This window comes from Mus caroli, chromosome 5, assembly GCF_900094665.2.
Source record: "Mus caroli chromosome 5, CAROLI_EIJ_v1.1, whole genome shotgun sequence".
NCBI classification, from domain to species: Eukaryota; Metazoa; Chordata; class Mammalia; order Rodentia; family Muridae; genus Mus; species Mus caroli.
This window is the reverse complement of record NC_034574.1, coordinates 106,685,607-106,697,027: the sequence shown is the minus strand read 5'-3', so window position 1 is coordinate 106,697,027 and position 11,421 is coordinate 106,685,607. Positions and strand designations below refer to the sequence as shown.

Below are 11,421 nucleotides of genomic sequence, written 5' to 3'. Positions count from 1 at the left end.
CTGGGTCACACGCTGCTCCATGCAGTCCCTGTGCCACCCACTGTCCCTGGGTCACACGCTGCTCCATGCAGTCTCTGTGCCACCTGCCTGTCCCTGCTTGCTGGCCAGTGCCTGTGCTTTTCAGTGCCACCGTACCTTCCCAAGGTTTATTATTGTGAGAGGATGTGTGACAGGGTCACGTGTCTGTTGTAGGCCTCCATGGTTCTGGTATGAAGTTTAAAATGTCGGCTTTGGTGGCTTTACAAAGTTCTACTCACCTTTTCCAACAGACTCTAGCAAGGAGCTGGAAGAGCTGCGGTCCATGTTCACGCGGGCTCTGGAGTATCTGCAGCAGGAGGTTGAGGAGCGTAAGTGGCCCTGCCCGCTGTCCGCCCAGCCACCTTGCCTGTGGTTGCTTTTGGGCCACTCTTCCCTGCCAGGTGCTTGCTTCATGGTCATCCTAATTGTCACATTCCCTTTTGGAAGGTTTCAGCGAGAGTGGGGATCCAAGCTGCCTGATCATGCAGAGCTGGGCTCGGGTTGAGGTGAGCGTTTTTACAGACTTGTCCCTGCCTCCCTCCCTTGAAGGCCTGTGCAGCATCCATGAAGACTGGGGCAGGATCTGAGCTGGGCTCTAGGGCCCAGAGGATTTGTACATACCTGAAGATTTTCTCAGCCAGAGCAGCATAGCAGTGGTACATGGAAGCTGGCTGTTGAGTATTCACCTCCCCAGCCCTCCCTCACTGCTGCCTGAGGGCTGCTGAGGGTGTGCTGTGAGTGAGCCCGTCTCTGTGTGCTCAGGCTGTAACCTTGTCCAGCAGATGGACTATTTGAGCAATAGCAGGACAGTCGATGCAGTTCCTAAGCCAGGGACACGGAGCGAATGAGCCACGGAGCCCCAGCTGATAGAGTTCCAGAGTTCCAGTCCTGTTCCACCAAGGGAGTTGGGTCTATTAAGCTCTGTTGTTCGTCTGGATGAGATTCTATTAATTGGGAAGGATAAGGAAACAGGTTGTGTGTGCACTTAGATCACATGACTGACCTGGCTTCTGCTGCCGCTGCATCTGGCATGCTCCCCAGGGGAAGAGTTGTGCTCAGGTTTGCTGGACATGAAGGGAGAGTGAATGGGTACTCAGAACTGCCGGGTGCTGAAGCCCCCTGCCCTGTGTCTGCAGGAGCTGTAGGCAAACCTCTTACTCAGGAACCAGGCCTCACTGTGCTGCAAGCTCTGCCTGAGTGCACCTCCGCGTGCAGACCCTTGGAGGCTGCTGCTGAGAGGCGGCTGAGCCTTAGGCCTGGTATTGCTGGAGGGAGGCCTGGGGCCTTCGGGCATTAGTGTGACCGTCATGGCGAGAAGGAGTTTGTAGCCATGCCTGTGTGGGTACTGCTGTGAGGAGGCTCGGGTGTCCTAGCTGGCCTTGCTGCTGTGCTTTAGGCTCGTCTGTGCAATAACATGCAGAAAGCCCGAGAGCTCTGGGACAGCATCATGACCAGAGGGAATGCCAAGTACGCCAACATGTGGCTGGAGTATTACAACCTGGAACGGTGAGTGAACCAGGGTGGGCGGCGTCCGTATCCAGCCTTGGCTGAGCTGACTTGAGCCTGCTCCTTGGGGTGGGCACCTTCCTCCCTCTCCTTAGCAGGTCCTGTGGCTGCCAAGTCTCCAGACAAATGTTCTCGGTGGGGGTGGGATGGGGAGGGGAGGCTCCTATAGCCATGATTCTAAATTGTTTCTGTTTTTGAGTTTTGAACATGCCTGATTGGAGTGGGGTGTATGTCACTGTTTATTATGTACAGGAAGCATAAAGAAAAGAGAAAGTAAGGCAGGCGTCAGATCAGCTAGGAGCCTCTGGCTGGACTTGTCACTCAGGGTTTAAGGTGGGCTCTGTCTGAGCTATGACCCTCTAGATTATTGCTGTTCTCCCTTTCCCTCCCTCCCAAGCTTGAGGCTCTGTGTAGCCCAGGCTAGCTCATGGGGACTTGCCTGCTTAGCCTTCCAAGTGCATTCCAAGATGACAGCATGAGCTCACTCAGCAGCTGTTTGATTCAGCACATATTGAAAATCCACCATGTTTCTAATGCTTTTTCCTTTTTAAAAGGTTGTTTTCCCATTTTTAAAAAATGTGTGCCCAAATTAAAATAGTTAAAGTGCATCTGAAGGTGTGGTGTAGAGGGAGTTTCTCATGGTCCTGCCACCAGGCAAGCAAGTCAGGCTTCTCCAGTGCCTCTGACATGTCATCACTGTGTATGTGGGAGGCCAGGTTTACAGTACCTGCAAATAAAAGTGACTTTAAAGATGGCAAGGTATGCATTTAACATAAATACACTTTCTTTTTTATAAAAGATTTATTTCGTGTATGTGAGTACACTGTAGCTGTCCTCAGACACACTAGAGGAGGGCATCAGATCCCATTACAGATGGTTGTGAGTCACCATGTGGTTACTGGGAATTGAACTCAGGACCTCTGGAAGAGCAGTGACTGCTGTTAACCGCTGAGCCATCTCTTCAGCCCATAATACACTTTTTTAAGAAAAAAGAAAAAGAGGCCAGCCTGGTCTACAGAGTGAGTTCCAGGACAGCCAGGGCTACACAGAGAAACCCTGTCTCAAAAAAAAAAAAGAAAATTTCATACTTTCCAAACTCCAGATAATTTTGTGACACAATCTGGAATTAAAAAAAACAAAAACCACAAAACATTCATTTCTTTTTTTTCTTTCTTTTTTTGAGACAGGGTCTCACTATGTAGGCCAAGCTAGCCTCAAACCCATAGAGATCTGCCTGCCTCTTTTCTCCCAGTTACTGGGATAAAAGGCATGTACTGTCACAGCTGGCTTAATACCTTTTTTATGATTTTGTTTTCTGTGGGTGGGTGTTTGCGTGAACATTCGTCTGTGTGTCACATGGGTGCCTGGTATCCACAGAGGGAGGCCCTTGAACTGGAGTCACAGGTGGTGTGAGCCACCATGTGGGTGCTGTGTTCTTACCTGTGTCCCCTGTAAGAGCAGCTGCTGCTGTTAACTGCTGAGCCATTTCTCCAATCCGAGTCTTAGGTTTTGGCAAATGTATTCATGTAGTAACAGACAGCTCACTCCCTGGCTCTCGAGTCTGTGTCTGCTTCGCTCTGCTGTGCTGCAGTTCTCATTGCAGCTGTAAAGCAGCTGGCCTGTACACAGGTGGGTAGGGAGGGAGCCTCGCTGCCTTCTGATGAGCTCGGTCTTTTCCCTCCACGACAGAAGAACTCTGCAGGGCCAGGTGGAGTGTCAGGAACCCTGTCTGCCTGCTTTTATGGTTTGCACTAGTAGTGTCTGTCTGCCCCTTGACTCGATAAACCTTTGGCCTGATGTTCTGCCATGTCCACCTTCTCTGTGAAGTGCCATCCTTGCGTGCACACAGGAGCGCTAGTGCATTTCCATGGTGTGCACAGCTTCTCACGGGAAGGTTCCACTTCTTCCCAACATCCATGCAAGCGCCAGCCCTGCTGCAAAACCTTGGGACATCTGGGGGCTCCACAAAGACTCCTGAGGCCTTGGGTGTGTGGATTGTAGCCAAAGCACACCTGCACTGAAGGTCTGAGTGTGCTGGTACACACACACACAACACACACACACACACACACACAGGCCAGTGTGATCAGCATTCTGTGACTCGTTAGAGTAAAAGCTGACTCAGCATGAAAGTTAAAGCATTTTGGAGTCATGGAATCACAGATCCCTCAGGTGGACTACAGAGGACCTTGTCCAGGTGCAGTCAGGAGCTGCCTTGTTCTCTCCCATGTGACCAGAAGGCCTGGCTCCAGGCCCCTGTGTGGTCAAGAGAAAGCGTTTATGGAAGGGTCTCCCTCTGTGCCTCAGCAGGCAGCCTGTCTGTGGTCTGTGATGGCAGCTGTTTGTTTTCTGCTCTAGGGCACATGGTGACACACAACACTGTCGGAAGGCTCTGCACCGAGCTGTCCAGTGCACGAGTGACTACCCTGAGCATGTCTGTGAAGTGTTGCTCACCATGGAGAGGACTGAAGGTGGGAGCCTGGCCTTTGCTTTTGGCTTGGAGTGTGGTCCTTTGGCCAGTGGTCTCTGGTGGAAACATCTGTGAGGGCAAGATGGCTTGCCTGTGGGAGGGAGCCCTCTTGCAGCAGTGCTCAGTCTGCAGCACTGGAAGGTGACCCTTAGTGACAGGCTTGTTTCGTGTCCTCGGGCCACACTCACACTCTACCACAGCCAAATGGGACTCGGAACAGATCCCCCTTGGGCAGCGGGAGCCTGCATGAGCACTGCCACTCTGGCAGGGTCTGCACCACAAACACACTTGGACAGTATGGAGAGACGGGCTGCATGGCCAGCTGGCCCTTGTTGGTCCTAAGCCATAGCAATAGAGCTTTGGGAGACAGCATGGGCTTCTCTCTCCTGGGACTCATCTGGATTAGGATGAGGCTGAGACCTGTAGATCAGACAGAGAACAGAGTTCCAGCACACTGGAGTGGCTCCCCTGGCTCTCGAGTTCACGTGCTCTTTTCATTGGCATGTTTTTATAGTCTTTACCATCAAGAGCCTATAAAGTCAGATTTTTGTTTTTAAATCTGTCTTTGGAAGGAGAAGGACACATATCAGGAACCCAGAAGGATGTTTGAATTGCAGACTTGGCAGATGGCGTGCATTGTCTTAAAGCAAGAGCCACTGCAGTTGTTGTGAAGGGAGCTCTGTGCTCTGGAGCAGTGGGGTCAGGGAACACTGCCGCAGCCTAGGAGTGGGTGTGTCAGATCTCTGCTTTTCTCTCTCTCCAGGGACCTTAGAAGATTGGGATCTAGCCATTCAGAAAACGGAGACGCGCTTGGCTCGTGTGAATGAGCAGAGAATGAAGGTGACAGCGATGCTTTCCGAGGGTTGGGAACTGCACTGCTATGCCCCTTGGTCTGCTTTGAGTCTTTTGTCTGCGTGGATGTTTGCACCATGTGTGGGCAGTGCCCACAGTGACCAGAAGAGGGCATCAGATCCTGGGACAGTTGTGAGCTACCATATGGGTGCTGGGAATTGAACTTGGGTCCTCTGAAGCTGGTGCTGGTAACCACTGAGCATCCCCCCAGCCCCTTTCCAAGATGCTAGTTAGAAAGCATGTGGGTCAGTAGTTAAACTTACCCCTTGCCATTTGTAGCTTCACATAAAGCTTTGGACTCCCAGGAATTGAGCATCCTAGATCACACAGAAGCCTCAGAGGGCTCACAGAGCCTCTCTCCTGGAAGCTGTTGGCAATTGATAGCTCCTGGGAGGGACCTTCAGCCTCCATCCAGGGTGTAGCCTAGGGTAGGCTGCCCTTCCACTGGGTGGATGCTGGACACACTCATGGTGCCAGTAGGACTCTGTGGGAAGAAAGATAGTCAGACAGACAGACAGACAGACAAGAGTCAGTGCAGTTGAGGGAGACGTGGGGCTGTCATCCAAGGGGATTGGAGGGGAGACTGGGGAATTTGATCAAGAGTTAAGTTTGTAAAGGAGCCATGATAGGCCCTGTGTGAACATCTCTTGCTTGCTTACACTGGCCGGCTGGCCGGGGTCTTCTGATTAACTGAGGTGGGAAGACCCACCCTAAATGTGCTTGGTGCTGTTTCTCAGCTAGGGTCTGAAATGAAATAAAAAGAATGGGCGGAGCACAGCCCACAGACTTTCCTTCCTTCTCTTTTCTGTGGATGGCACTAGCTTTTTCAGGGTTGCATCCTCAGCCCCTCTATAGACTTGTAAACGACTGCAGTGTGAGCTCAGGCTAACCTATTCTCCCTGGGGCTTTTGTCAACATTGTGTCACAGCAGCAGACGCCTGCTTTGGGACTGCCTGCCTCTTTTTCCTGGTGTGTAATGTTGCAGCATGTATTGAGAGGAATATGAATTGAGTCTCCTCCTTGCTGTGTATTGTATGAGGGTTCCCACCCTATCTTACAAGCAAGCCAGCCAGCAGGACACAGCCTCCAGAACGCCCTGTCCTCTCATTCCTAGGCTGCAGAGAAGGAAGCAGCTCTTGTGCAGCAGGAAGAAGAAAAGGCCGAGCAGCGGAAGAAGGTGCGGGCGGAGAAGAAAGCCCTGAAAAAGAAGAAGAAAACTCGAGGTGCCGACAAGCGCAGGGCGGACGAGGACGAAGAGAACGAGTGGGGCGAAGAGGAGGAAGGTACCATCGCACTCGGGCGTGGGTGCAGGCACAACCCATACATAGAGCCTCTTAACTCTGTGAGAGTGGCTGTGCTTCCTCAGTGGGCATACTTGCACTGCCCTGGCTCAGTCAGGTTTCATAGCACTGACATCGGCTGCCATTTCTCAGTAGTGACTCTGCTAAAGACCCAGTTAAAAATTAATGTTCTGTGTCCGAGCCCTGTGTAGCTTCTCCCTGAGGCAGTGACCATCCAAGCCCAGCCCATGTCCTCTGGCAGGATGCAGGAGAAGTGCATGTATGGAGCAGTCACCTGCGGGCTTCAGAACGGCTTCCCAGCTCCGTTCTTCAGGGCTGACTTGGGGATGGGGGCAGGGGAGGGGCTCTGCATTCTGCTGCGGGGAGTGGGAACCTGACTGTGCAGGGATGACTGACAGTGGACGTTTATGTTCTTGGTTTCATTGACGCAGCACCTTTGCTGGAGTGTAAAGTGAGCCCCACTGAATTGAGTGTGGAGACGGTGCAGTTTGTGTGAGGTGGGGCAGGCCTGATGCTGAAGGAGTGCAGACCTGGCTAACTGCCTCTGCTTGTCTTTTGAATGCCTGCAGAGCAGCCTTCCAAACGCAGAAGGATGGAGAACAGTCTGGCCTCTGGAGCAGCTTCGGCTATGAAGGAAGAAACAGAGCTCTCCGGGAAATGCTTAACAATAGACGTTGGTCCTCCTTCCAAGCAGAAAGAGAAGGCAGCCTCCCTTAAGCGGGACATGCCCAAGGTGGCTCACGACAGCAGTAAGGACAGTGTCACCGTGTTTGTCAGCAACCTGCCCTACAGCATAGAAGAGCCCGAGGTGAAGCTCAGGCCACTCTTTGAGGTCTGTGGGGAGGTGGTCCAGATCAGGCCAATCTTCAGCAACCGCGGGGACTTCAGGGGCTATTGCTATGTGGAGTTTGGAGAGGAGAAGTCAGCCCAGCAGGCCCTGGAGCTGGACAGGAAGATTGTGGAGGGCAGGCCGATGTTCGTGTCCCCCTGTGTGGATAAGAGCAAAAACCCTGATTTTAAGGTATGCTTTTTGAAGAAGGGGGTCTTCAGGGTGGGCTGCCCGATAGGCAGTGCTCAGCGCTGGAGCCCATGAGGACTGACAGCGGCAAACCTCGAGAGGAGCTCAGGCTGCCTCGTGGCTTGGTCGCTGTGAGCTGCTGCCTCTTGATTGGTAGTGGCTGAGGTAGCGTTTGGGAGGGTGGCTGCTTTCCTTGGGGTGCTTAAGAGGGTGGCAAGAGTGGCCCCTCACCTGTGTTCAGTGGATGGCCATTTACAGAGGTGGGGTGCCCAGGCGATTTTGTCACGTGAGTCTCTGAGACCAGAATGGCTCAGCTGTGCCTGCGCAGGACACACACATGCTGGGGCGTGCCTGCCTGAACCACGGGCTGTGCTGTGTTTGCAGGTGTTCAGATACAGTACCACCCTGGAGAAACACAAACTGTTCATCTCCGGCCTGCCCTTTTCCTGCACCAAAGAGGAGCTCGAGGACATTTGTAAGGCCCATGGCACCGTCAAGGACCTCAGGCTGGTCACTAACAGGGCTGGCAAGCCGAAGGTGAGTGGGGACGGCGGGCTCGGGTCTGTCTGGAGCTGGACAAGCTCTGACTCCTCACACTGGCGAGTGGGCGAGCGGTGGACAGGGGACTGTGTGGGTGCTCGTGCCTCCTCCCCTGCTGTTTGCTGGCCTTACAGTTTCTTTCCCTGGGCAAGCACAGTTGTGAGGCTTTTCAGATTTTAGTCAGTGACAGCCAGTCAGACGGTTAGTCAAGGGGTAAGTCTGTAGCCAGAACGGCAGCATTTGGGCGTCAGTGCATGCCTCTCACCTGACCCGGCTGTGCACTGTGTGTGTTAGGGCCTGGCGTATGTGGAGTATGAAAACGAATCCCAGGCGTCCCAGGCAGTGATGAAGATGGATGGCATGACCATCAGAGAGAATGTCATCAAGGTGGCAATCAGCAATCCCCCTCAGCGGAAAGTTCCAGAGAAGCCAGAAGTGAGGACAGCACCAGGGGCCCCCATGGTCCCCCGGCAGATGTATGGCGCGTAAGTGTCTGCTGCTGTTTGTACAGATCTGCCCTGGCCATTGCTGAGACTCAGAGTCAGGTCTGGAGGGGCAGGGGAGTTAGTGCAGAAAAGCCAGGACCTGCTGCTCTGCATGTGACCATAGATGTACACAGCAGGCCTCCAAGGGAAGCGGCCCTGGCAGCATGCTGTGGTGTCTGTCAGTCCCCCAGGGCCTGGTGAGGCAAGGAAGGGTCAGGTGTCTGGTTCTGGCGATAGAGACCAATGGGGAAGAAAGGGTTTATTTGCGTACCTCTTACATCGTCTGTCCGTCATCTAAGGAAGGCGAGGCAGGAACCCAGAGGTGGGAACCGAGGCAGAGGTCACGGAGGAACGCCACTCACTGCTTTCTCACCTTGCTTTGCCCAGCGTGCTTTCTTAAAATATTTTGTTTTTTACATTTATATTATGTGTTATCTTGCCTGCACGGGTGTCTGTGTATCACATGAGTGCCGTGCCCACAGAGTCCAAAAGAGGGCATCAGATCCCCTAGAACTGTAGTTACAAATGGTTGTCAGCATCTGTGAATGCTGGGAATCTAACCTGGGTCATCTGCAAGAGCAGCCATTGCCCTTAATCCCTGAGCCATCTCTCCAGCCCCTCAGCTTGCCTGCCTGCTTGCTGTCTTTTCCTTTTAAAAATATTGTTGTCTTTATTTTTATGCATATGGGTGTTTTTCTGCACTACTGCATGTCCACACACAGGGAGGATGTGTGTGCAGTGCCTGTGGAGGCCAGAACTGTAATTAAAGGTGGTTGGGAGCCACCCGCTGTCGGTGCTGGGAATCAGACCCCAGTCTTGGAAGAGCAGCAGGTGCTCTTCTCTCTAGCCCCAGCCTGCTTTCTCATGTAACCCAGGACCCCTGCCAGGGATGCCCCCACTCCCAGGAACTGGCCCCTCCCACCCACACCGGATCACTAATCAGGACCCGCTTGGTCCCAAGTCTGTGGGGCAGCTGTTATCCCACAAGCTGTGCTGCTCTGCTCGCTGATGACGGAACTGACGGTTCTGGGCCTGGAGGTTGAGGTTGGAAGATGGTAGCTGTTTTTGTCACCTCCATGATGTGGCATAGGGATGCTCATTGTCAGAACTGTAGAGGAGGAGGCTTGTTCACTGCCCCTCACCTCCTAGCTGGGGTCAAGTGCCCTGTGGTTCCTGTGCTCGCTTTTCTTGTTGCAAGGTTAGAACTCAGCTGTGTATGCTGGGCCAGCAACAGTTGTCACAGTTCAACAGTTGTCACAGTTTTGTCTTCTGGCATGGTCTCATAATCCCAACATCTCAGTCCAGCTGGGGCCATGAGACCATGCTGCCAAAGGGTCATTGTGTTTTGCTCTTCTAGACGCGGGAAGGGACGGACCCAGCTCTCTCTCCTTCCTCGAGCTCTGCAGCGCCAGGGTGCTGCTCCTCAGGCTGAGAACGGCCCAGCTCCGGGGCCGGCGGTCGCCCCATCTGTGGCCACCGAGGCTCCTAAGATGTCCAATGCCGACTTTGCGAAGTTGCTTCTGAGAAAGTGAGCAGGACTCTGAGATGGAGACGCCTTACCTGTCCTTCCTGCTGGCCGGGCTGGCCACCACGGGCCCTGAGACAGAAGGGCTGGGTTCTCGCCTGCGCTCCCACAGATTCTCCTCTGGTGTGGATGGGAAGGGAGAGCCTACGGTGAACATGGCGGTGAGGAGTGTTCCCTCACATTGAGGGCGGAGGCCGACCGCTCTATGGGCTGTCCCCAGGTACGTTAGTGTCCTAACAAGGAGGGACCCAGCTTTCGAGGCCCACTTGTCCTGATGCTTTCACCGCCTCTGGCCCCTTTTCTACGAACCCCCTCCCCCGGCCCTGCACAGCACGTATGCCCATCACTCTGTAAGTGTGGAAGATGGAATGGGAGAGCTTATCACTCATCAGAATGGCCTGTCGAGAAGTGTGGGACGTCACAGAAGACACGTGTGATGGGCTTTTGTCCAAAGAGGCTATGAGTTTTTCTATTATGTATTTCTAATTCACACTGTTTAATGTTCCCTAAAAGTGGAATGTCTGTGACCTTTGTTCATAGGAATTGTGTGCCAGCCACTCTGGACCACTTTCTTTGCCTGATGACTGGAGCCCTAAGCCCTCTGTTCAGACACTCACGTCGAAATGCCATGTCTAGTACAAAGTTGAGTCTCCCCATTGAGTTTTGTTTATTAAACTGAAGTTCTTACAGAAGCCTTGTGCATTGCAGCTGGGTGTGTGCTCATTATGGTGTGTGTGTGTGTGTGTGTGTGTGTGTGACAGTGCACCTGCTTTTCACACAAGCTGTGTGTTAACAGCTTGTGCAAATCAGTCCTGTGTCACTGCTCATATGATGCCGCAGTGACAGACTGGAGTTTCTGGCAGCCTGGCACTGCTGGGAAGAGTTTACCTCTCACCTCTCGACGTGCGGTTTCTGCCCTGAAAGCCCTTCGTCAAGGGGAGAGAGGGCGGTGGGGCAAGGACTCGCTGTCTAAAAGCACCTTGGAGGGAAATGTGAGGGGGTCCGTGCATGCGTGCTGGATGCCGACTGTGTGTTCTGTGTGCCCATGATGTTTGTCTAGGTGTTAGCAACGGAACCGAGGCCTTGTGCAAGCTAGACCCGTTCTCTGCACTGTAGCCCTCGGTCTGCATTTAAAAGCTCGGAAGAAAGATTTGTGTGTCTGTGTGAGTGTGTGCCATGTGTGGAATCCAGAAGAGTGCATTGCTGGATCCCTGCAGCTGTGGGGACTGAACCCCGGTCCTCTGCACGAGCAGCGAGTGCTTGTAACCACTGAGCCTCTCTCCTAAGGAAAGAATGCATGTGTGCACATGCTGGGGTGTGCTTGTGGACATCAGAAGCCAACTTTCAGGAGTTGGCTCTTGCCTCCACCATGGGGCCCCAGGATGGCTCAGGCTGCCCTGTGTAAGGCTGTCACCTGGTAAGCCATCTGCCCAGCCCTAAGTTTGTTTTTTATTTTTATTTTTTAACATTTTTTTTAACTTAACGTTTTAAAAAAATGATTTATGGGTTTTGCCTGCATGTGCGTATGAGCAGCATGTGTGTGCCTGGGGCCCATGGAGTTTAAAGGAGGGATCCCGTGGGTCTGGAGTTACAGGTGGTTGTGAGCTGCCATTTGGATGCTACTTGGATCCTAGGTCCCTTGCAAGAGCACCCAGTGCTCCGAGCTGCTGAGCCATCCCTCCAGCCCCTGAGCATTTTCTTTCTTT

At 53.1% G+C, this 11,421-nt stretch overlaps 1 protein-coding gene across 1 annotated transcript in view; it reads left to right on the top strand.

The window, feature by feature from the left end:
• The window catches only part of Sart3 (spliceosome associated factor 3, U4/U6 recycling protein), a 32,494-nt gene extending 22,087 nt beyond the window's left edge, over positions 1-10,407 (top strand). The window contains exons 10-19 of the mRNA XM_021162368.2: positions 270-347; positions 466-524; positions 1,415-1,524; positions 3,883-3,995; positions 4,758-4,834; positions 5,961-6,129; positions 6,717-7,168; positions 7,550-7,702; positions 8,000-8,190; positions 9,548-10,407. Coding sequence (XP_021018027.1) covers positions 270-347; positions 466-524; positions 1,415-1,524; positions 3,883-3,995; positions 4,758-4,834; positions 5,961-6,129; positions 6,717-7,168; positions 7,550-7,702; positions 8,000-8,190; positions 9,548-9,722 — 1,577 coding nt within the window. The 3' untranslated portion in view covers positions 9,723-10,407. The remainder of the gene's footprint in view (positions 1-269; positions 348-465; positions 525-1,414; positions 1,525-3,882; positions 3,996-4,757; positions 4,835-5,960; positions 6,130-6,716; positions 7,169-7,549; positions 7,703-7,999; positions 8,191-9,547) is intronic.
• Positions 10,408-11,421: the final 1,014 nt, after the last annotated feature.